This window comes from Protopterus annectens, chromosome 14.part0, assembly GCF_019279795.1.
Source record: "Protopterus annectens isolate FY-2018-M chromosome 14.part0, PAN1.0, whole genome shotgun sequence".
Classification (NCBI taxonomy): domain Eukaryota; kingdom Metazoa; phylum Chordata; order Ceratodontiformes; family Protopteridae; genus Protopterus; species Protopterus annectens.
This window is the reverse complement of record NC_056748.1, coordinates 1,145,973,898-1,146,001,114: the sequence shown is the minus strand read 5'-3', so window position 1 is coordinate 1,146,001,114 and position 27,217 is coordinate 1,145,973,898. Positions and strand designations below refer to the sequence as shown.

At 37.1% G+C, this 27,217-nt stretch overlaps 1 protein-coding gene across 1 annotated transcript in view; it reads left to right on the top strand.

Moving 5' to 3' along the window:
- Nucleotides 1–27,217, top strand: part of CDH23 (cadherin related 23) — a 2,508,764-nt gene that overhangs the window by 710,692 nt on the left and 1,770,855 nt on the right. The window contains exons 12-13 of the mRNA XM_044056944.1: nucleotides 3,702–3,803; nucleotides 21,253–21,255. Of these exons, the coding sequence (XP_043912879.1) occupies nucleotides 3,702–3,803; nucleotides 21,253–21,255 (105 nt within the window). The remainder of the gene's footprint in view (nucleotides 1–3,701; nucleotides 3,804–21,252; nucleotides 21,256–27,217) is intronic.

Below are 27,217 nucleotides of genomic sequence, written 5' to 3'. Positions count from 1 at the left end.
ACAGCTCGGTGACAAATGGGAAGGCCCTTCAAAGGATCATTAACTCTGCCCAGAAAATCATTGCCTGCTCACTGCCCTTTTTGGAGGAATTCTTCAGCTCTTGCTGTCTCAGCAGGGCAACCAACATCTTGAAAGACTCTTCTCACACTGGACATCACCTGTTTGAGCTGCTGCCTTCTGGAAGATGGTTCAGGTCCATTCCAATAAAAAAGACTTGGAGTTTGTATCCCAGAGCAGTACGTGAACTGGGCAATGCTAAACACATTGAGCACAGATAATAGCTATTTGCACTATAAGGTATATATTTACATTCCTGCGCACCTTCGCTTATTCCTTTCTTGTGCGATTATACCCAAGTGCAATAACTTAGTAGTTTACTGCATTGCATTATATTGTATTGTTTGGTATTGTATTGTATTCTCTTACTTATTCGTGTTTACTATACGTGAATGCACCTTAGGATGATTGCTACAAATTGTGCTGTACTTGTGCAGTGACAATAAAGGAGTCATATCTTATCACGGGTAGTCTACAAAGGGAATATGACCTAGTTCTCCCTTGCTTGTGGCTGTAATACTTGACTGTGGTATTGTCTGCAACCACTTGAAGATCCCAGGGGACCAAAGATGGCTCAAATAGTCAAGTGCCTTGATGAGGGCAAGCATCTCCTTGATATTTATGTGCCTGCATCTATCCTTGGCATCCCACATCACCTGCACTTTTATCCCTGCTGAAACTGCTCGCCAAGCAAAATCCAAAGCATCTCGTGTGGCTGACTGCTTTGGAGCAAAGGATGGAGTAGGTGAGACCTGGATTTTAAGGATATCTGTTGTCTCCACCAAAAGGTTTCTATTCTGACAAACCCCAGTACGGGGATCTGAAAAGATTAAGGGTGTTGATGCTGTGACCCAAGAGATTTAAGGTACTGCATCGTTCTCATGTGGAGTCTTGACAGGGAATATAATGAGAATCATAGATGCCGTGAGACCCAAAATCATGAGGTATTCCTTTGCAGTGACCAAAGTCTGAGTGGAAAATCTTAGAAATAGTTTTAAATCAAGATCTATTTTTTCCTATGGAAGAAAAGCTGTTTTATCTGAGATGTCTAGTTGACATCCCAAAAACACAATCCTGTATGAGGGGCATAAAAGACTTGAATGTTCTCTTGGAATCCCATCTTGTGCAAGAGATCTGTCATCTGAGAGAGAGATGCCTGACATCTTCAAAAAAACTCTGCAATGATAAGCAAGTCATCTAAATATGGAAAAAAAAATGTGGATACCCTGAAGCCTGCAATGAACAGTGATTAGAACTTGACACTTTGTGAACATTCTTGGTGCAGTGGATAGTCCAAAGGGTAAGGCAGAGAACGGATAATGCAGTCCAGACACATACATTCTTAAGAAACATCTGAAGTCTGGATGAATAGGGATATGATGATCATCTTTTAAGTCTAGTGTGAATAATACCCCTTACCCACCTAGGAAGGAAGAACAGGTTCTATCACTCATTGGGACAGCATGTGATAAACAACAGGTGGAAACAAAAGAGTTTGGCCTGCAGGATGAGGAATGACCCCGCCTTGGAAAGGAGGAGTTTCCTTTCACTGTCATCTGTAACCCCGATGAATGATCTTCAGAACCCATTTGTTGGAAAGAAATCTGTTGCTAGAGAGGAGAGTGGAAGTTCAACCTTTCTGGTAGAAAAAAGGGGCCGAGATTGGAGGGGTCACAATGTCTTTTGAATAGACATTCAGGCTTTGTGGACTATTCTTGGTTTTGGCAGGTTTGAGACTTCTTTTTGGAATCCCCTTATCACTTTTTCTTGAACGTCTGTTTACCTGAATTCAGTTGAGACTGTTTATTCTGTTTTTTTTTGCTAAAACTGGATGAAGAAAAAGAAAACCCATTAGACAGTTTGAAAAATGGGAGTTAAATATCTTAGCAATTCCCTGTATCAGCTTGTCGCTTTTATCCCAATTTTTGATCACCTCTGCAGTAGAAGGACCCAGTCACTAAATCTTTATCCAAGGGAGAATTTAAAATCTCATTTTTTACATCATCCGGGAGGTTCTGAGAATATAGACAAGGAAACCACCTTAAAACAGTACCAGTGGCCATAGCCCTGGAAAAAGTTTCAAGAGAGTCATGTACACATTGTAAACAATGAGTCGTGACCTGTGCAACAGAAGAAACTGAAGTTTTTAAAGCAGATTTTTCTTCACAAGAAGAAATAGTAGATAAAACATTCCCCATACTTTCACAATTTGTTAGAATTTAAAATTATGAAAATCAAAGCTGCAGAAGTATATACTTTTTCCGCCTTAGCTAACTATACTTTCCCATCCTACTAGGATTCAAATGAACTAAGTGCTTAGCAGCAGTAGAGTCAACTAACCCTATAGCTGCTGTGTGAGGTTTGGGAATAGTGAATAAAAAATAAACAAATGGCAACAGAGATTTGGTTTTCTCTGTCACTTCTTTGTACTGTGCAAGTGTAGGAATGTAATTCCCATGCACATGGGCAGTATATCAGAATAGTGAAGACAACACAAAAGATAACAGAAGTTCCCTTATACACTCTCATTGTTTTGAAAGGTAAGTCATTTCTTTCTTAAATAACATTATTCGATAAAAGCAATAATCCTGGCCTTGTTCAAGAGAAATCTTGACCAATGGATGGGAGATCGCAGATATACCCCAGGGATTACCTCAGTGTCACTGCTCGACAGAGGCACAGCAAAATAATGGGTATAGTTCCCCATACTAAAGGGGTGGCGTAAGCCACAAAACTATGGGCTAGGCTTGTAAATGCCCTCGGGCAGATAGCCTAGTATGAACCTATGAACCTATGAACCTATGAATCCATTCCTGTTTGTGGGTATATCAGGATTATCCAAGGTTTGCTTTGCTTAATAAATTGGGCTTCACCCTTGTGATCAAACCTCAGCAACTGTGGATAAATCCCGATAAACCCCGTCACAGTCATGGATTGTTACTTTGTTTTCTTCTACACTTTCTCCATTTCCCCTACATTAATTTTCCTTTAGAAAGCTCCCTTCTCCTCTGTCCCTCACATTTTCTAATACCTTCATCTATTTCTTCTTTTTCCACTTCTGCTGTCAGATTGTATTGCATTATATTAGCTTACAATTTCACTTGTTACCATGATTTATTTTTTTAATCTCTTGTGCTTTTCACTGTTTGACATTTACTTACTTCATATTTGTATTCTGCAGTTGTTGTGTCTTTCGACTTTTCCTGGTTAGGGGTCGCCACAGCGGAACTCCGGTCCGCTAATGATTGGCAGTAGATTTTTACATGCCGAGTTACCAGCCCTGACACACAACCTTCAACGAAGGTAAGCCCCATTCACGCATGTCTCCACACAGAAGAAGCTCTAGCTGAGACTCGAACAGGACAACGTCTTACTGTGAGGTGACAACGCTACCGCAGCACCACCACCGCAGTGTATATTTGTACTCTGCAGTGTTATTTCCTAATATGATCTGCTTATCTTAATACTTAACATACCAGAATGTAAAGTAGGGTGAATAACAGTTTAAAACTACAGTGTATTAATCATTTATCTGTGTGCTTTGCTATTCCTTGGTATTAGAACTTCTGTGTAGGAGGGCAATCATAGTTTTTATTATGTATAATGTTATTGTATAATGACCAGTCCTTTGTGTTTTCTGACAGGGATGGATCACCGTTAAAGGTTTGGTTGACAGGGAGAAGGGAGAGTTTTACCTGCTGACTGTCTTTGCAGATGATGGTGGTGTAAAGAAAGACTCAACTGTGGTAAGTAACCATCTCCTGTATAACATTTTCTGTCAACAAAGAATAGCCTCTCTCTTATTTGTGAAACCTGCTTAAATTTTATGATGATAAAATCTGGAAAGTATCATTGTCTTTAGAAAGAAAATGTTATGCTGTTTACCACAGTACAGATGTATACCTATATATTTTCCATCACTGTGACTGTACAAAGAAAGATAACTAAAATGTCTGTATTTGTATGTGTATGTATGTGTGTGTGTGTGTGTGTGTGTGTGTGGCAGGAAGACAACATGTGGCTGAAGTGTCTTTATTTTGCCCTACAAATGATAGGTTAAAACGTATTGAGCTGAATCTCAACAGAAGCTCTAAATGGCAGATTGATATATATGACCCTTTGCAGAGCTGCAGATGCATATATGGACCGCAAACATGATCCCTGAACCAGGGTGTGAAGATGTGAGAGCTGCCAGCCTAGCTAGATAGGATTTTGTAGATAATTCTGTCATTTGTAAATATTAATGTACGCCACATGCTTGTTCACTTTATTAAATGTTGAACTTTAAAAATATAACCACATTGCACTCTGCTGGAGGAAAGCTGATAAGTCAAGCACTGTATAATTGTTTGATCTCAAAACTCTGAGCCGAGATGTCTGTATGAAGGAATTCTTGCTATGTTGAGACCAGAGTTAATTGCTAGAATTTGCATGTATAATGTTTTTTATTGCTGTAGCTTCCTGACCAGGTGCAAGATCAAAAGGGCTGCTAAACTCCAAGTTTCTGTTAGCTTGGGAACCAGAGAAAAAAATGATGTAATCTGAAATGAGTCAGTAGTACTGTGTTATCAATTTAAGGACAGAGAGAGACAGACTCTGGACATTTTTGCATTTGTTTTCAGAACTGACATCACCAGCACTACCTCTCTCTATATGTAAACTGTGAATGCTCTTAGATATAACAGGAAATAGAAAGATTAGACTAGTTGTTTTCTGTATTGATGTCAGAACTATTCTACTGTATTATTTTAAGCATTTCTTGTGATCTCTGAACTCTTGACTAGCACTGTGTATTAAGAAGTATTGTCTTGTGTTCTTTATTATTAAATATTTTTAAACCTTTCAACTGTGGCCATTTTATGTAGAGATAATTTAAGATCTAGAGTACATTGCATGTATATAGTGATACTGTACTACGCCACTCCAAATAAGCCTTGATGTTAGTCACACCATTTGGATAATAATATTGCACAGTAATAATTGGACATCCCTTGGTAAGAGCTTTATTAGCAGCTGATATTAGTGGTTGGTGGCAGTGATTATTACCTCATAGCCTGGCAGGAAGGGGCATAGCTGGAGAAACCTGTGCCAGCCTTCCCCAGGAGTGTCTGTGTGTTTGTATTTAACTCATATCTTAGCGAGAGAGAGAGAGAGAGAGAGTGTGTGTGTATGTGTGTGTGTGTGTGTGTGTGTGTGTGTGTCAGCTACATGGGCAGGGACATGCACTGGTTGGACAGAGAGGGTGCTGGAGGTTTTAGCTTGACCACTAGGCCTAGATTTGGACCCTATAGCTGTGCCAGTGGGGAGTCTTATTTGGGATTTGGAGAGAAAGGGAGGAACCAGCCCCAGACTGACTGTGATCTCTGCTTGCTCCTAAGGGAAATTGTACTTTACTGTGTGTGTATTTGTTATCCTTCCCAGTGTGGATACCCCTCACTTGTGTTAGTGGTGAGGATTGAGGCTCCTTGATTGCTGGGCCAGTGTACAGGCAACACACAGGGCTCAAATGAACTCCCGTATCTGCTTGGAACTTTTCAGAGGCAACGATCATATGCACATGCATTTCATATATATATATATATATATATATATATATATATATATATGTGTGGTTTTAATTGCTTACATCACTGATAAAAATTATTTAACCAGCAGGAAGTGATGTGTAAACTGTTTGAAAAAGTTTGGCAGGAGCCAAACGAAAGCGCTCATCTGATATTGCCTGATATTCATTCTTTGTGGATTTTTGTCTTTCATTAAACTTTTGTCAAGCAAGTCCGTTTTTTCTTGGTTTTGCTTTGTTTCGTTTGGTTTTACTCTTATTGTCTTGGTTTTGTGGTTCGGACATGGCTGAGATGGAGGTTGAAACAGCATCTGAAAGTATTTTGTGCAGTCTGACACAACTTATAGAGAAATTAACGGACAGAATGGATCGTTTGGAACAGCGTACTTTATCGCAAGGTTTAAATTTAACCCTTCATTCTAATCCCTTTGTAGAGATCAACGGGACTGATTCTAATGGACAAAATATGAGTCATTCACCACTTGATAGTCGTATTAATGTAGGAGAAAATGAACAACCATCTACTTCAGTTGACTCAAATACAAATAGAAACAATAAAATCTCTTTGTGGTTAAATAACAATTATGGTTTTTCTACGACTACGAAGAATACTACAGGTATGCAAAAGTCATTTAATGACAAACTATCCGAATTAGACTATGTACTTCTCAAAATTAAAAAAATTGCAAATGGATAATTATTTTTTTGAATGTATTAAGAAAAACATTGTTCCAAAGGTACTACGTGTTTGGAGATTTCCTACAGGACTTATGGCTAATTCACCATTACACATAGATTTAATTAAATTATTTGATAAATTCGGTATGAATTACATGAATTTGGTAATAGGTGACAATAAAAAGACCATTGAATTATTGACAGAAAAAGCCAGTGAACTGAATTTAGTAGTAAAAAAACGATCCACCCTTCACTAACAATGATTTTGACTATCAACGAATTTTCAAATCTATTGACGAAAAAATGAAGACCATAAAAGATAGAAAGTTAAAAAAATTAGAACGTGACATTAATTCTTATGGACAAGGCACAGCGTACCCTGCACCCCCTTTGTCTCAACAATGGGGGTGAAATTAACACCTAATGGTAGTGGAAACAGTAACAACAGTAACAACTTTAACTTAAACACCATTGATGACAAGGGTGAATTCGAGGACAACACTTTTTTAGATACAGATATGTTTCCACCCCTCCAGAGATCCGAAAGAATAATACAACGCCAACAAACTTAACAGCATCAAAATCAGAAAAATTGGGGGCCACAGAATCAAACCTACACACGTGGAACTTTTTCCTGAGGGCTAAACAACAACAACAGGGGTCAGTGGAGGGGACATTAGTGTGTGATATGTCATCCAATAAGAAGCCTACTAAGTACACTAACACTACTGGAGATTTCACTGTGTATAATTATTCAGACTTTACTTTTGATCACAACATTTGTGACTTGTTTTCACGAGGTCAGACGTTCATTCCAAGTAAAAGCATGAACATAGTGTCTTCTATCATTGATTTGAAAATATTCATTAGAAAATTAAACTTAAGTTTATTATTTCACATTAATGAGCAAGTAATGAAACCATTATATGTTTCTAGCTCCTTTAATCCACCTCTTCATCCCACATTGGATACATTCAAAAGAATGCGTGAACTTGATTTCCGCGCTCTTGAAATATACAGTAACAAGAATAAGAGTTACAATTTAACAAGAAACGCATACAACATTCTAAATACGTTAAAGGAGACAAAAAACATTAGATTCATTAAACCAGACAAGGGGGGTGGGATGACAATATTTAACACCCATGACTACAACATGGCACTAGAAAAAATACTAAACAGCAATACATACACGTTGAGTTCACTTAATGAATGAAACATAGCTTACAGACGTATTAGAGGTATCATCTACGACCTATTTATTGAAGGACACATTGACATAGATGAATTTAATTTTATGAACATTTGTCACCCCAGGACTCTATGTTTGGAGTGCCTAAAATTCACAAAGATTTAAATAAACCCCCTTTTAGACCAATTGTTGATGCACAGGGGTCTATTACTAATCCCATAGCAAAATTCATTGATAATTTAAAAAGGTACATACACACTGAAAAACATCTATTGAAAGATTCATGGGATTTTTTGTCAATAATTGGTTCTACTGAATATAATGTGAATGACATACTTGTTACCATTGATGTCAAAGATTTATATTCTGTTATCCCACATGATGTTGGTATTGACTGGTTTAATTTATTTTTGTATGAAAAGGGTTTAAGTCAAACCAGAATTAATTTGTTTGATCAACATATAGACATTATTTTAAGGAATAATTTTATAATTTTCAATAATAATATTTATTTACAAAGCGAAGGAGTGGCCATGGGGTCTCCGTGCGGAGGCCTTTACGCCAATATAGTAATGTATACATGGAGAAAATGTATGTTTTTAATTCAACATTTTTATTTTTGTAAAATTTATTTACGTTTTTTGGATGACATATTTATTTTGTGGGATGGTTGTCATGAGAAATTAGAAGAATTTTTAACATACATTAACTTAACCACTTTTTTAAAATTTACAGCAACCAACTCCACCTCTATAGCTTACTTAGACGTATTATTAGAAAAGGACATTATGAAACGAGATTTACATCTAAAATATATCGAAAAGAAACGTACAGTAACAGTTTTTTGCATTTCAACAGCTGTCATCCTTATACTCAGAAAAGAGCCATTCTAAAAGGCCAATTTGTTAGGGCCTCCAGAATGATTAGTAAAAGAGATGATTTTATAATTGAATGTTTGAATCTGTGTGACATGTTTAAAAACAGAGGTTACCCGGAGAAGTTAATAGATAATATTATGAATGAAGTAGTTTACAAAAGAGACAACTTACATTTCACACCTTTATTAAATCAGGTAGTAAAAACTACTTCTAACGCACTAAGTTTAAATATAGAAAATTTGGATAATGACACCAACATTCAAACAACAATGACTCAAACCAGCATTGAAACACCAATTAACATAGGAGTTCAACACTTTACTAAGAGTTTTATTACCACTTTTAATTCTGATAGTGGTTTTATAAATAATATTTTAAAGAAGAATTGGCAGCTTATTAAGGTGGATGCATCATTACATTCTCATTTTGACAACACTCCATCTATAGTGTATAAAAAAGGCATGAATTTGAAAAAAACATTTGGAAAACACATACAATACAAAATATGGTAAAACATTTAGATGTGGTAGATGCAAATACTGCACTTATGTATTTGAAACAAACCAAGTGATGATAAACAACATTAAGATTTGTTTAAAAGACAAAGCTTGTTGCAATACTGAAAAAGTTGTTTATTGTGCCATATGTAACAATTGCACCACGTTTTACATAGGTAAAACAGAAAGAAAATTTAAAGAACGTGTTGGTGAACACATAAGGGCTATAAGAGATGGAAACGAATTAAATGCTTTAGCAAAACATATTAGCACAAACACATCTCACAATTTTAAGTTTGTAGTATTGGATGCCCTGAAAGTAGATATTAGAGGTGGTGCGTGGCAATTACTACTAGAAAGATGTGAGCTAGAATGGCAATTAAGGTTAAACGCAAATAATTGGCCAGGGTTGAACAATTCCTTATCTATTGGTAGTATTTTAAAATTAAAATCACTAGTGAGATAAAAAAACTCTTTCTACTACTACTTATTTATTTATTTATTTATATGGATTTACCACCACATTTAATAAGTATTTCACACCAAAATAGTTTATTTTATTTTAAAATTGATTATATGCACACATACACGTACACATACATTTACATTAATTCAAACCTTACAGGTTACTAATTTATTTATTTATTACTTTTTTATACTATTAAATTGTGTACTTTCAACACCTTTGTTACTATTACTGTTTATATTACTATATGGTTTTATTATTTTTTCGTAGTTAAACTAAGAAAACGCATACATGGTTTTCTGTTTGTTTAGTATTGAGTGTAATTTATAAACATACATAATATGTACAATTTTATACTTATATTCTGAATTTTTTATTTGATATTTATATTTATATTCATAATTTTAATAACTACATTTTGTACTTTTATAGATTTCACTTTTACATTTTACAATTTCACAATTTATAATTGACACTGCGAATACCACACATGGAATGAATTAACAAACACAAACATTTTAATTTATGATCACTTTGAGTTTAGTAACAGAGTTTTGTGAATATAGTTTCAGTATTTTATACATGTTCACCCTCGCTAGCATTAGTTTTGTGGAAAAGTTAATACAACTTTTTGTACATAACATTTCGTATATTCTATAAGATTATATTTATTATTATTTATACAATATTTATTACATATTATTTATTTTTAACTTGCAAGTTGACACAAGAGATGTTTATTCCCATTCACACACATACATGTTATCATTTTATATTCATTTTTTACACACCTTACACATTCTTTGACATCCTTGTATACAGGGTTGGATTTGTGAGCGCACATCATACGCTGTTCCTTTGTGTGCATTTCTTGCATTTTTGGCACTTTTAACATGCAGTCATTATGCACACATATGCATATGTTCTTTGTGCATATATTCATTGACCTTCTGTTCGGTACGCACAAAATTGTTTTGATTGTAAAATATTGTTTGGATCGCAAAAAACTGTTTTGTTTGTATTGTTTTTAAAGGTTCTTTTATGTAGGCATGCTGCCTCTTTAACATTTTGAATGGTTTTAATTGCTTACATCACTGATAAAAATTATTTAACCAGCAGGAACTGATGTGTAAACTGTTTGAAAAAGTTTGGCAGGAGCCAAACAAAAGCGTTTATCTGATATTGCCTGACATTCGTTCTTTGTGAATGTATTTGTCTTTCATTAAACTTTCGTCGAGCAAGTCCGTTTTTTCTTGGTTTTGCTTTGTTTCGTTTGGTTTTACTCTTTTATATATATATATATATATATATATATGTTTGTATATGTGTAGTGTATGTACACACACACACACACACACACACACACACACGCATACATATCTGTAATATAGAAATCCTGTGAGTGGTTGATCAGTCACAGGAGAAATGGTTGTCTGTAGCTGACTGCATGTGCAGCCAACTGAACATACAAACTATGAACTGTAGCATATGTTCAGTTCCAAAATGGCCATAACCACCAAACACCCTCAAGATGATACACACCCTCCGCAACACAGGTGTTCTTGGGGTTTAAGTAGGACACTAGTCCAGATTAAGATGACAAACACAGAAAATAATGCTGATTGGGGCTATAAAGAGGTGGGGGGTGAGCTTGTGTAAACTTTATTAATATGTTTGTAGAAGATAGGGAAGGTATGTAGAGCTTGGCGGACCACAGTGGCACATTAGATGTAGAAGTGCAGGGCAATGCAAGAATGACATTCCATGGAATTACTGAACTCAACCTTTGAATCCAGCACTACTCCCTTAAACTGCTCTGCATTTATGTAGATGTCAGGTGTCTCCTACATGGAACAGACTCACTGATCATCAGCAGCATTTAGTTGCCATTATATGACATAAAAGAGTTGATACAGTGTAACATTTGGCATTCCAAGCAGGACTTTTATGCACTCATTCCACACTTCAGTGGTATTTTTTGTGTAAGGCAGGACCAGGTGTACCAGATTGGAATGCTTCTGAAATGGGCATCAGAAATGGGAAGCAGTGTGGTGATTCTACTGTTGTGGTTGCTATGCTTCCACAGATGCCCCCTGACATAGCCATGGTAATATAACTGTACTACAGCGATGCACACACGAGGCAGCATGTCTTGGAACTTGATGTATGATGGTACGGCATCTTCCTCTGGTAAGAGTCAGTGTAACACAAACTTCCAAGATTGTGGCATTGCAATTGCTGCAAGAAAATTTGATCCAAAATGAAATAGACATCCTTTTAGTGAGGTGATGGGAAGGTGCCATTTGACAACCTTAATCACTGCTCTGTCAAAATCAGTGAGCAGATATTATGCAGTTATCTTCATCTTGTACTCCATGCCACATGCCTTCTATAAATCCCCATAGGGCCCAATATGCTGTCAGGAACTTATGGTTCATTAGATCATAGATAAGTGACACCAGCTACCAGGTTTTTTTTGAGCCCACATTACCATGTATGGCATATAGATGCCTACATCCTTTTGCCTGTGTATGACAGATGCTTTTCTCAATGTCATTGTGGAGGCTCTCAGGTCGCTTACATTTGCCATTCTAGTCTACAGTACAACTATGTTTTAAATGTCCTATACACAGTGCACTCTGTGTATGGAGTGGCCACATTCAGTTTGGTACATCTCTGGTGTAATATCCATGAGTGCTGTAGATGTGCCTCTAGGGTAAAGTTACAGGTGGATTGCATAGTCAATATAACATCTATTTCCATATCATGCAGAATTTGGGCAGGAATTTCCCTGTGTGGCGATGTTGTAAGCTCTTTATAGTTGCAATGGTCCTAGCTTCATATGGCCATATGGTGTGTGGGTTATGCTGATGTGCCACCAACTTTACCAATTTCTCTCCTGCAGCTCTTCATATGGTCATTGCCCATCCAGTACATAGCTTGCACAATTTTAGGACTCATGCCCAGTAATAGTGGTCCTTCCTTGAACAAGATCTGTAATCTGCATTCTTCTGCACCCTACTAAGCATTCTGAAACCTCATGTTGCACTATTTGGAATCCATCCCAAAAAATAATATGCTCCGTGAAGCTTCCCATTCTAACCTCTCCCTTGTATACAATAATCAGGTTTTTGTATTTCTTTACTGAATTTCCTAATCTACATATAGCATTGTTAGTTAGAATATTCCCTGCTTGTCTCCCCCTTCCAAAATATGTACTTTTGATTTGTAGGTTACCCTTGACTCTACCCACACACATGCAAATATGTAGATATCCTGGTTTCTGCTGTTAAGCTTTTTGCTGTGCGCACATCCTGCTATGCTTGTTTATTAACTGTTCCATTTTCATCCTCCATGCAAATAAATTCCAGAAAAGTCAATAATAATGATTTTGCCAGTTAGTAGTTGCACTGCTGTCATTTTCTGCTAGTTTAAAAATGCCTTGGCAGATCTTTCAACGACTTCTCAGATAAATTCACTCTGTTCATTTTTGAATGTTCTCACAATTCATTATATATATTACCAGTTTTTTGTTTTATTTTGCAGAAGAAAGTTTCGAATGAGTATAATCCAAATACTTTCTTTTTTGATACTATTAATTATATTTTGATTCAATTTATCTCACATCTTTGAATAGAATGGGGGAATAGCTGCTACCCTTTCTTCTCTTTTCTAGACTGTGCATAGCACCCTGGGGATTGGGGAATATTTAGTGCACTTTTATCTCTTATTTAATGGTATGTGCATAGCATCCCAAGTTATGTGTGTGTGGAATTCCCTATGACTTCCGTAAGTGACTCAGAGTTCTACAGCAGTAAGCAGTCTTGTGTTTTCTTTGTACATTCATTAGGGTGTTCATAGCCAGTCTGCCCTCTTTTCCCAGGCGCTTTGCCACTACCAGCGTCCTGCTTTTCTGGCATCTTAGAATATCCTGTTGCCGTATTTACTATTGAAGGAGTGCCTTAAATTGTTAGAGACATCCATTCTTTCTCAGATGTTGTTCCCCCACATTGTACCGAACAGAACTTACCTTAAAGTACCTTTGTGATGCTTCACCAGCTTGTTGTCATTCTTGTTTGTGATGCTTCACCAGCTTGTTGTCATTCTTGTTTAAAATAAACATTTACAGCTGTTTTTATTATGATTTTCCAGTTCACTTATGCTCTGTTCATGGTTTATATAATTCCTGCTAAACATGTTGTGACAATGCTTTACAAGTGGTCCTTTAAACAAAAAATTGTGCCTCAGGACAGTTTGTTTTATGTTTGGGGTACCCTGACCACTGTCCTAATAAATGCCTTTTCTGCAATTACGCTAACCTGACTACACTATAATAACTTGTGGAGGTGATCCGTGAGGGCCTGAAGGCTAGAGAAGAATCTGAGTCTTCAGCAGTTCACATAAATAATTTATTTTATTTTGTTGTAGTTTATTCGTTATATAGTTAACACAGTGAGTTTTGTTTTACTTCCTGCTTTTAAATCTCTTGTATAATAAATTTAGAATTTTGAGTTTGTGAATGCCATAATTTGATTTGTGGGCTGTCCACAACTTATTTAGCATCTTCGACAGTATAGTTTTTCATTTACAAACCACTGATTATTTGGATATATGTATTTTCTGATCGCTTAGCAATTAGATTTTTTAAGAATTAGTTCTACTTAAAAATAGAAGATAAGTTTTTGAACTTGCACATGGGCAGTCAAGTTTTAACTTTTCAAGTCATACATACTGTGTGTACTCTGGATCCTTAATTTTATTTGGTTGTAGGGGATTCTGAGTTGAATACAAGGTCATCGTAGTAGAAATTTGGCGTATACTATTTTCTTGCGTTATTCTGTTGTTTGTTCCATTAGTATGTTAGTGGATAATGGTTTGGTAGTATGGAGTTCATAGGTGTTTACCAGGCTAATGACCACAAGGGCCTTTTTAAGCCTAGCTATGTATCCCAAATTTCTGACACGTTCTGATACCATTGATAAGTGTAAGCATGGACCTGGGAGGTGAACTATTTACAGATTACCTATTTGTATCAGAGACATATGTGCCAAACCAGGGATACATTTCCAGTTTCCCATCCAATTGTCCAGGTTGCACTTGAATTGGATTATGGAGGAATTTTGCTTCACACTGATAGGGAGCATGTTCCATAGATGGGGCAGTTTCTGGGATACATACCTATCTCTCCAGCAGGTCCTATTTATATCACAGGCAAGGTTTAAGTCTTTGGAACAGGTAATTATGGTACTGTTTGTTTTGTGGATATGCAGTAGGTTCATCAGAGTGGGGTCTGATAATGCCCTGTATGCCAGGCATAGATCTCCCCTCAAAAGCCTGTAGGAGACAGAATACAGGTATATAGGGCCTTAAGGCAGTCTGCATAGGACATATTACTTATGCCCTGTATTCTTTTAGTGAGGAAGCTCTGTGGACCTTCCAGTTGTTGTATATGCCTGGTTAGGTACATATCAAAGGGGCATTGTACTCAATGATAGGTCTGATGAATGCTAAATACAGTGGAACAATGACTTCCTCTGACTTAGATCTCATACTTTTGTTTATAAGTTGCACAACGTAGAATGATTTCCTCACCACTGTAGACACGTGATGATCAAAGGCTAGATTAATATCTATGCCTGTCCCTAAGTCCCTGACTACTGGGTCAGTTTTAAGGCATGTGTTGTTAATATGATAGTTATCATGGATGGATGACTTCCTAAAGGATACTATTATACTCTGGAACAGACTACTCATACTCTGGAACCGACTACCTATGTCAAACAGAGCTCCTCATTAGCACTCTTCAAGAAAAATCTTGATGATTGGATGGGTAATAGGAAATTCAACCTGGGGATCAGTTCTGTGTTTCTGCTTGACAGGGGCACAGGAAAATAATTTTCTTGTGTGGCAAAAGCCAGGGTACTTTTTTGGCTAGGCTTGTATAGGCGCTAGGGCCAGTAGCCTAGTACCTGCCTATGAAACTATGAACCTATTATGCATTTAGTTTTAGCCCATGACTCTGACACCAGTTGTTTGTCTGTGTCAGCCCCTCCTGGAGAACATTTATGTCAGTGTGAGATTCAGTGACAACTCCTAATTTGCAATCATCTGCAAATGTAGTCAGCCAGAGACCACTGACATTGGCCTTGACTTCTGAGAAGTAAATGCCAAAAAGGAGTGGTCCAAGGACTGATCCCCTGAGGGACTTTCCACTTGTAACTAGCCTCTTTTTGGTGGTGGACTCCCCAATTCTAACTTCCTGGGTCCTGTCTGTGAGCCAGTTGGCTATCCACTGGGTGACATATGGGTTTGTACCTAACCTCTTGAGTTTGTCAACAATGCCTGAGTAGGGTATTGTGCCAAATGCCTTGGCCAGGTCAAGGCAGGCAGTGTAAACAATTTTGCCCTCATCCATTGTTTTGGTGGCCTTCTCAAAGAAGTCCACCAGGTTGAGTAGGCAAGATCCGCCCTTTACAAAACCAAACTGAATTGGGTCCAGTATCTGGAGGTGTACTGTATCTCTATTGATCATCTCCATGATAATTCTTTCCATGGCTTTGCATATAAGACTAGTTGAGACTTATGGGTCTGTAGATGGTCCACCTTTGTGCAGAGAGATGACTATTGCCTTTTTTCCATGTTTGGAGGCTACAGTTAAATAGTAATTCCAGAGGCCCTGATAGGTCATGTTTTATGCTATTTAGAAGGCATCCTGGGAGATTGCCTGGGCCCATTGATGCAGTGTTCTTGGTCTTAGAGAGAGCATTAAGGACCTGTTCTCTAGTGATAGTAGGGGGGTATATTTGATGATATTTCCTGATGACAGGTTTAGGGGGAAAGAGAAATAAAGTTGGAGCCGAATTTATAAGCCAGGAGGTTTGCTATATCTTCTGGCTCAGTATAGGTGGCTCCATTTACAATGAGCTTTGCACACAATTGCGTATTGCCTTTGAGGTTGCAGACATAGCTAAAGAATGCTTTGAGGTTGTCCTTGGCCTGTGAGGCCAAACTTAACTCAGATTTGACTTTGGTAGACTTTATTTGTCCTCTAAGTTGTCTATTTAGTTTAATGAGTGTGCTTTTATCCTGCTGGGTGCTGCACCTCCTAATTTTTGCCATGATTTTCTTCATCCTTTTATACATCCAATTGATTTTGCGTTTTGTTTTTTGAGTTAGTTCTGTACTACTTCTGGTGAGTGCAGCTGCCTCTATACAGCTATTAACTTGCTTATACAGGGTTTCTGTAAACATTCTGCATAGGCAGAAGTGTTCTCAGGGTTTATAGAGGCTTGACATTTTGCCAGGTTCTCATTTAACAGCAGGAGGTTAGCCTTAGAATAGTTCCTGAATATTCCTGGTTTAGCTGGGGGTCTAGGTTTTATTTTTACTTCAAAGGAGATAATTTTGTCGTCTGACTTTACAAGGGAAGGCATTACAGTGGGGGGGTGCAACACTCTCACATATTAGTGAGGACCAGATCCAGTATGGTTGCACCCCTGGTTGGTGTATTGACTATCTGGTCCAGAGAGTTTGTGTTTACAAAATCCAGGAATCTCTGCGCATGTACGTTTGATGTCGTATAGGATTCCCAGTTAACAGTGGGGTAATTAAAGTCACCCATGAAAATGGTATTGGGTTGGATGGTTAGTGTTTCTAATAAGTTTAAATACATGGTATGGGTTTCCTGGGTCATAGAGGGGGACCTATAGCTTGCAAGGAAGTGGTACTGGATTTTACCTATGGTGATTTTAACATGGAGCAGCTCAAGTGCATTGTCCTGTTTGACCAGCCTGGAAGTATATTTATTTTTGATGTAAACAGAGACGCCTCCACCGTTAGTCCCTGCCTGTGAAGTAGCTGGTCTAAATGTATGGAAGGCATTATAACCCTGCACTATTGGTGTGCTGTCTGTGGCTTTAAGGCACGTCTCTGAGACCACACAGACATCAGCATTTTCTAGGGTAAAGAGAGCTTCCAGGGAGTGGATTTTTTTTGCTTAGATTCCTAGCATTGAGCAGTAGTACTTTTAGATTTTCTTGGATTTGATTTGCTATGTCAGAAGTAGTTTCAGTTTAGCATTTCCTAAAAAAGGCACTGTGGGGAAGACAGTGTCTTAGCTCATATTCAAAATCCTAGAGGGGGAGAGGTGCAGACCATCCCTGGCGAAGTAGTGTGGTTTATTGACCATATCCTTCCATGCTGACAATATTGCACCCCCTTAGAATGACACCAGAAACTAAGCGTAGTTTAATAGTTTGTGTTTCATCGTATGTACATTGTTTTTCTGGGTTACATTTATAAATTTATGTACTATTTAATTTGAATACATGTTTTAGGTTTTTTGTTCTTTACTTTGATTCTACGTTGTTTTTTTATGTTCCTTTAATGGTTTGTGTATGATTTTTCCTCATATTTTCACAATTAATTCTGTGTTAACCATGTATCTATTATTTTTAATTGGGCCTTTACAAACTTAAGAAAAAGATACTAACAATTGCAAGAAGGGAGGTAGATTAATAATGCAGAGATATTTAGGATCTCTAGGTTACCTTCAGTGAGACTTCTGATGCAGTCAATGTACCATAGTACCTCATATTAGCAATTCCCTCACTGAAGAGGTGGTGAGGGACCAATGCTTTCCAGAGTTATATGGGACATCAGGAATGATGGGTACCATCACTTTTGAATTGTCCTGCTTAGCTGAACTCCCATCATCGTAAAAGTGACAGATAGCTAGCATGCATCTCCTTGGGTGTGGGGATGGCACAGGATCCAGTGGAATGTCGATTGTTAAAGTTACAATTAGAAAGATCTTCAAGCCATCATTAAAAGAAAATTCATGTCCAACGGAGAGCCCAGTGCTAGAGTATTCATAGAGGGATCCTTCATTGTTTGTATCCTACTGCATGTCCTTCATTTCTGGTACAGATTTTCTCCTGGTTATCAAGTCCCAAACTGCTGGCCATCAGTCACTCCCAGGTCACAATCTCAGACACCTTCTCTGACAAAAAATATTCCTCCTATTACTAAGATGGTCATTATGAGAATATGTTGTACTTAGAAGTCAAGGAAATTGTTGCCTCAAGCAAAGTTTCTTTTTTTGTTTAAGCCATATTCTTAGTGGACTACTCTTCCCAGCCAGAGTCTCTCGAAGCGATATGTGAAAGTTTGACTTATGCATGGGATTTCGGGCCTTCATTATTGATGGTTGTAGAACAGAGATGTCAGAATATTTAAATATTTTGTACCTACCTTTCCAGAGTTGTTCTTCATCTTTTTCTAGAACAGTTATCAGCCATGACGTTTGTCTGAAAGTTTCTTTACAACCATCAGGCCTCAGTGCACTTTTGACCAGGTAGACTGCTTTGAATCAAGGACTCATTTTTCAGAAGAAACCTAAAGATTCTGGTAGCTAAATACATATTATTAAACTGAAAAGTAAATTGCAAGTAAAAAAGAGTTGGAAGTATTTGCAGTACATTCAAAGAATCCTTGAGAAATGCAGTAAAAGAGGTTATAAACAACTAACAAAATAAGAAAAAGATTGACATGGAGAGAAATGACGGTGCTGTTGGCCAAAGCAGAACATGTACAGAACTGTTTGTAATATGTTACAGACTGAAAAGTGCAAACGTATTAAAACTCGACTGTAAAATCAACAGATGTTTCCATGTATCAAAACAATTATTCAGTACTCAAGAATAAGTACATAGTCAGAAAAGCAACTGTGGCTTTTGCAAGTCATTTCCTCAGAAAAACATGTTGCACAAACATAGTTTAAGGAAGAAAATTAAAATGAGTGATTCCTTTGGAGAGTTTGTAGCGAGTTGTATAATTATTTTTTCATTCTGACTGATTTTTTTTAAGTCTCACTGCAGATAAAGTCTTGTGGACCTGGGTTAAGAATGCTAATTTGTAACTTTATTTGATATGTGTTGGTTTCTTTTACAGAACTGGCATTTCCTCTGTAAATGCTTGGTTACTGAGACATTGTTTACACTTCCAGTAGCACGTTTCCCTTAGAACCTCAGACTTTTGCGTGGGTGGTAATATTTATGATATGGACAGGCAGATGAGCATGTAAAATGTTGGTGTGTTGTGTTATGTTGCACGTACTTCATTCTGTCTTATACTTTTTCCAGCCAAAAGAAGCCAGGATTTTGCAATGATACATTAGCTGAGGTAATGCATCAGTGAACCAGCAACATGTAAATTACTTCATGTGTAATTCCTTTTGACTCTGTCAGTGCTGTTAGGGGAGACACGGCAAGAGGTTCTCCCATTCGATTCTCGACTGGAACACCTTCTGTGTGGAGTCTGCATGCCCTCCCCACGGTCGAAAGACATGCATAGAATGGGTGTACCTTCGTTGAAGGTTGGGCGTCGAGCTGGCACCTCGGCACCGTAAAAGTCTACTGCCAATCATTAGCGGACCGGAGTTCCGCTGTGGCGACCCCTAACCGGGAAAAGCCAGAATAAGAAGTGCTGTGAGAGGAGACAAGTTAACTCTAATGCTCTTAGTTTTCAAAGACTTCAAGGGCCTTGCTCTTTATAGGGTTCTAAACAACATTATTTTCTGGGTGGTCTTGGCTTCAGACCCAATGTTTATGACCAGTTTAGTGTTTTGAGAAACACTTCTCGGTCATTTGTGGATGAAAATGTCTGTCTCCATCTATCGTGTCTTGATCATAAGTGATCTGAAGCAATACATGATTCTTGTTTTTTGAAATTTTGTGTTAATGGCCTGTTTTTGTGTGTGTGTTCATATCATCATAATGTAATCACATCATCAGTATTCGTAAGCTAAATGTTCATCATAAAAGTATTGAGTTCTGAACCAAGACAGTACAAGGTGTTTAGCAGGTACTTCTCTGTAACATAATGTGAGATGATGTTGAAACACTGCTGTTACCTAATGTGTATATGGGAAAAAGCTTGTTCTTTGATATTATGAGAGTGTCCGTTCAAGGACTTTGCAAACAACTTAAGTTAATGTTATATAATGCATCAATAGGAAACCATGATTCTGGGGGCTGCAGACAAATTGTAGTAGTGGTAGGAAGAAAGATGAAGGGGCCAAACAGTTAATAACTTCTGTTAAATGACGCCATTGACCATGTATCATCACTCTGCTTTTTCAGAAAATAGGTTTGAATATAAATATATTTGGGATCAGATATTAGCTAACTGCATTATTTAAATGCAAAGTGGGCAGAGTAATTTTATGCAGTTTACTTTTCAGTTAATGCTAGTACCATTTGAAGATAAAACAATACCACTGCTTCAGCAACATTACACAACTGAATTTAGCCAACATGAGGGGTTACTAGTACAGCCAAAGTTGTTGTATCTTTCGGCTTCTCCCGGTTAGGGGTCGCCACAGCGGAACTCCGGTCCGCTAATGATTGGCAGTAGATTTTTACGTACCGACTTGCCAGGCCTGACGCACAACCTTCAACGAAGGTACGCCCATTCATGCATGTCTCCACACAGAAGACGCTTTAGCTGAGAATCGAACAGGACAACGTCTTACTGTGAGGCGACAATGCTACCGCAGCACCACCACCGATATAACATGTCCAAAGCAGCTGAAAAGCAACTACATCTGCCGTGTGTGATGTAATTGTGCAATATCATGCTAGTTTAAGAAAGTTATTTCAGTCATGAAATTGTTAATATAAATGCCTGCTTTTCTTAAAGCTATACATGTCATTTGATTCATTGAGAGAGAATAAGCTGTTCTCTGCAGTTTATTAGATAACTGCCAGGTTTGTGTTGTGTATAATAATGTTATGATGTATTTGTATGTAATGCACCTTGAAATGAAAGTAAAGTACATTCAGGAAAAGCTAATTCTGGTATCTGCTGCCGACTAACACTGATTTTGTTTTCTTTTTCTCCCTTCTCATGCACCCTGGCAGAAGGTAAGTTTACTTTGGGTATGCTCATTACAGTATCTCTGGGCAGTCTTCAAGCAAATAATAACTTTATTTTTAAATGGAAAATAACTCTGCATTTGATTACATAAATAAAGCAGCCGTTCAGCATTCATCGGCGTGACTTTCAACACTCTTTCTATTGCTGTTTTTTTTTTCTTTTTCTGTCCCTTGTATCAAAAAGTTATCTTCTGAAGTATTCACTGATATATTATTGATGCTTGCTTTTACTGCATCATTATGGACTATATTAGGTTTTACAGAAGTATTCTCTCTTCTGGTCCTCACACCTCCATCAGCAACAGCTGTGCTTGTTGCCGTAATCCAAACCATTGTATAGATCGGCCGACAGTGATGTGGAGACTTGTCAATTACCAGACAATGCAACAATCAATGCAGTTGGACTATGTGCCCTGGAGTCTTGAGAAATATCAGTAGTTTTTATGGCGACAGGTGGATCTATTATATCTTCTCTGCGTTCACCATGAGCGTGTGTGTCTTCAGTATCAGTAACACACGCTCATGGTGAATGCATGGGACTCTCATTCATTCTTATGCAGTCCACATATAGCCATGGAATGGAAATGTGGACTGTGTTGGTCACAGACTCCATATGCCTGGGGAAACCTGCTGCAAATGTTTTTCTCCTGCAACAAAAATGCTTTCATTTTTTTTTTTTCACATAAGTTAACTTTGGTATACCTAGATGAATGCTGTAGTACTGATTAACACCTGACTGATATTCTCCTATAACACATATGAATGGCAGATATCCAAATTATTTCTGGCTAGAGTAAATACCCTTGATAAATTATTTCTTGCTAGGGTAAATGCCCTTGTTAACCAGATGGGCTGAAAAAACTAGCACAGTTTATACTGTGAGAAATTTTGCTTTCAACTCCTGATTTATTACAACAATAAATATATTTTTTTCCATGCAACTGCCATTACTTCAGCAAGGATTTTAGACATATTTTCCATTTTAAATTGTTATACATTTAATCTAGCAAGCATCATTATAATGTATTTAATTTAGTGGCAGCTTCTTGTTACATGCATCCAACTCATTAATATTTGTAGGAAAATGTAGTTCAGCATTGGCGTTAAGATGAAATATTGAGAACAGAAATGGATTTGTAATGATTTTTGTGCATGCTTTATAATTTCCTTCAATGTGAAAAAATAGGTTGGAAGGCAGCTTGAATGTTGGGTTACATTACCATGGAATGGATACTACATTTAAACGAGTTCTATGACTAGTAATAATTATGACTGTTTTTTTTTTATCTGTAATTATGTGTAGCTTTGGGCACTGTGTCTTAGCAAAGATTTGAAGAACATAAATGGAGGCCCCACAGAGATTTTTCAAGACTCTGAAGGGGATTTGTGGCCTACTACATTGAGAAAGAATTGGGTATACATAGTTTAGTTAACATAAGAATAGTATACAAGAAACATTTTCTAACCTTAACATTCAGAAGGAATAAAGGCTGAACTACTTTATTTGAAGAGAAGCAGGGAGAATATTATTCGGGGGTGAGGAGGAACTACTTTTATTAGGAGATACATTTCTGCAATGAGACAGTCATTTACAGACTACCTTGTATAGGAGTTGTGGACTATGTTATAATAAAAAGATTTCATGTGATTTAAAAGACTTAATTGGAGTAGACTATAGTTGAAGAAAATAACGCCAGGAACCAAAATGCAAAAAACAAGACAGGAAACCACTGGATAAACACTTTATATAAGTAAAGCTTTCGGATACAATCCTTTCTCAATACAAAACAGCTCATAAAACCAGCTCTTTATATATAGGTCCAGGTATATCACATGACCTGCAGCCAAGATCACATGATATGTTATCCAAGTCACAGAAGCATTTTACAACACATTTTTAAAAAATATATACAAAATATACAAAGATATAAAATACTTTAATAAAACTTATATTCAGATAAAACTTCAGGCTAAGAGAAATTAGCTCTACTTAATTTAACTAAAATAGGTTTGAGACTGACTTGGCTATTTAAGCCAGGTTTTGAATCACTCATAAGTCTCAAAATCCATTCATATTCTTTAATTTCTAAGTGATTATTTAGGTCCCCTCCCCTAGGTGTAGGTATAACCTGGTCAATAATTCTAAACCTAAAAATATGCTGCTGACCAAATTCCTCTATGTGCTTGAATAGTGCATTCCTGTCATAGCACCTCCTAATTTCTGACTTGTGCTCAGTCATCCTGTCCTTAAACCTGTGGGTAGTTTTACCTACATAGAAAGCATTACATGCCTGACAGGTAGCCAAATAAACCACATGGGTAGTAGTACATGTACCTGCTACTCTAAAGCCGAATATCCTACCATTAATAGGATGGACAAATGTATCATTATCTATACTACAAATGTCATCACAACAAGAACAGTTGTGACATTTGTAAGTACCATATTTCACTATCATAGACGCAGGTGTGGTCCTCTCAAAATCTTTATAACATAGTGAACTCTTAAGGGTCCTCATGTTCTTATAAGAGAAATTGGGTTTAGGTCCCAATAAGCTTCTTAATTCATCTGATGCCATCAAGATGACCCAATTATCAGATATAATTTTTCTAACAGCCGATGTCCTTAAGTTATATGTAGTTACATATCTAATAGGTGCTACAGATGTTTGTTTGCACCTAGGGTCAACATTAACAACATCCTCAAATAAAACTGGTTTAAATAGAGTCCGTCTGTCTTCCCTAATCTTAATAACCTGTTCAGTCAGTAGAGATCTATCATACCCACTAAGCAAGAAATCATTAACCATCTCATTTAATTGCACTTCAAAGCAGTCATCATCGGTATTAAGCCTGCTGAGTCTACAAAATTGAGATTTAACAGTGCTTCTAAATATGTGAGGTGCATGCATGCTTGTGGCATAAGTATATCTACCTGAGCAGACTTCTTTCCTAAAGATACTAGTTTGTAATGTATCTCCAGTAAGATCTAACCTCAAATCCAGAAATGTAATAGAGGTTTCAGATGCTGTCATCTTAAACTTTAGAAAAGTAGATGCAGAGTTTAGATATTCCAGAAATTTTTCAAGATCCTCATGGCTACCTTTCCAAAGTAAAAGGCAGTCATCTATGTATTGAGAAAGGATTGTATCCGAAAGCTTTACTTATATAAAGTAGACTATAGTTGCAATGTTGGAGGAAACTAGTATTAGATGGGAGTTTTTCTATAATGCACTTATCTGTTTAGATGCTCTCTGAGTTCAAGCCGTGGTGTTCACTGGATCTGATCTTATGTGAGCAGATATATGTACAATGGAAGCAGAATCATTTGGAAAGAAAAGGTATAACAGATGCCTTACCATATCACATTTGGTGTTTACTGTGGCCATGGAAATGGCCATATGGTGATTTCTGTCCATGATTAATAGCATCAGAGAGGATATCTATACAGATCTAAGTGCTGAAATCTCCTGTAATTGTTAAATAATGTCATAGTTTGACAAATTAAACATTGTGAATCTTCCAGCTTCTTTTCCTTTTTATGCAGCAGCTAGTCAAGATCTATTTTTTTTTTGTAATAAATGAGTTCTAATCAGACATAAAGGAACTTTACACAAAGAAAGGGTTTGCCTGACATTTGTAAAACTTATTTTTTACCTCTTTATTTATTTTATTTATTTATTTGCATTTGTTGACCGGGAGTGTCTGACTGGACATAGGTCCATTTTCAGCGGAGGCTCAGGAAGAAAAGCTCCACAGTTAAAATAAACAGACAGTAGTTACATTGGATTACATAGCGATTAACAATTTAACATAGCAATTACTTACAATATATTTACAGATGAAGAACATAGTACATCAGTATACAACTAGAATCTTTATCTGTGAAGTACATAACAGACATTAACAAATGTTACAATAAGAAGTTCCTGCTGTATAGTAAGTACTAGGCTTGTGAGCATCTGAGCTTGCTATAATCAAGGTAGTTAGTGGAGTGGAAAGAAAGGTAGTGGTTGGATGGGGTGGGTGATACTAGAGTGGGAGTTGCAAGGGCATAGCCAGCATGTTTTTAGGTGCACTTTTAGTAAAGTTTTGAAGTGGGTGCATGATGGTATGGAGGTAATTGTGGGTGGGAGGGAGTTCCATAATTTGGCTATGGTGCAAGAGAATAGTGCTTCACCAGCAGAGTTATTGGCTTTAGTGATCTGCAAGTGATTTTTGTTGCTGGATCTTAGTGGTCTGGTGGTGCGATAGCCTTTCCTGATACTATGCTTCAGGAAACTGAATACTTTTCCATGCTTACAGTTGATCTAGGAACAAAATTGGGGATGAGTTTTAACTTTTAATAAAATATACTTTTATACGTATCTGACTGTAGCTTTCTCTTTGTAGAGTTTTGTAAACTCAGGAGGGTTAGTGGATTGGGGTCAATGATGTTGTTTCACACCAGACATTACTGAGCTCGGCGCACTAAGCATTTGAATAATAATAATAATTATTAATAATAATAATTACATAGGGTAGTATAAAGCCAGTGGATATCTATACTACACCTTATGTCATTGTCCATTAACAATGAAGTACTGAAGAGATGCAGGTCTGGGTGCGTGCAAACATATTGCTAGGTCTCCCTTTATATAGTATGTGTCTACGTGTATGTGAAGTGGTGATGATGATGAACGGTCGAAATCCTTTCTACAATGGAGCTGAGAGGTCCTCTCCTGTTCTACCTACAGAAGGGGTCTTCTTTACTGGATATACTTCTGTATGTTAAGCCTGTCTGGGCAAGGCTAAAATATCACAGCACAGGGTAGTGGCCACTCTTCACTGTAAAGTCATGAAATATCTCAAGTCGACCTTTGTGGTATAGTTGACATCTTGAATATGTTTTTGTATAATGTCAAGATGGCAACTGTAATCCAATTTTTTTCTTGTAAATTTAATATACAGCTGATGATTTATTAGATTTTTTGAAGGCTGAATGACTACATAAGTATTGCTTGTACCATGTGTAAAAGTTGTCATTGTAGTTAATAATTGTCACTGTAGTGCGGCACTTACAGTGTCCTTCTGGCATTTTTTAATTGCTCCAAGTCTTTTGGGTTTCTAATACTACGATGGGAATGGACACCTTTCCTAAGTCAATGTACAATTAAAGTTCATAAAATTAGTATTGTTTCAATCCTTGATGTTAGCCAAAAATGCTCTTTGCAGCACCCGCAATGTGCCCAGTAACGACTCCTGCAATACGTATGGAGTTGTATGTATTGGTAACGTATCTAAATACGATTGTAGATTCTTTTTTATAAGACCCATTGCTCCTACTACTATTGGGATTGTTTAGGTATCTTTTTTCCATATTACTCTCATTTCTGCCTGCAAATCCTAATATTTTATGACTTTGTCTGTCTGTGTGTAAGACACTTTAGTCACTGGGTATAGTGATTTCAATGATCAGTGCTACTTTTGTCTTCTTTTCATGGACCACTATAGCTGGTTTTCTTGCATCTGTCTTTTGAACAGTTGGTAATGGGTGATCCTATGTGATATCGACTTAATCATTTGTTATGATGCTTTGTGGCTCATGTTTCCAGTGTTTTTCAGCTATTTCAATATTATAATGTTTGCACAATCCGTAGTGCAGCAGTCTTGCCACATTATTATTCCTTTCAGTATACAGTCCTTCTGCCATTAGTATATCACAACCAGCTACAAGATGTGCCACTGTTTCCAGTTCTGTTTTACAAAATCTGCATTTGTCTGTTTCTCCACATGTTCAATGGACTTTGTAAACCAATGTGTACATAGTCCACTATCTTGGGCTGCTAATATTGACCTTTCATCTTTTGGTTTGAATTCAACTCTCCTTAACCATTCCTGTGTTCAGTCCTGATCAACATGAGGTTCTTCCAGGAGTTTTCTATACTTGCAACTATATTTATGCATTTTC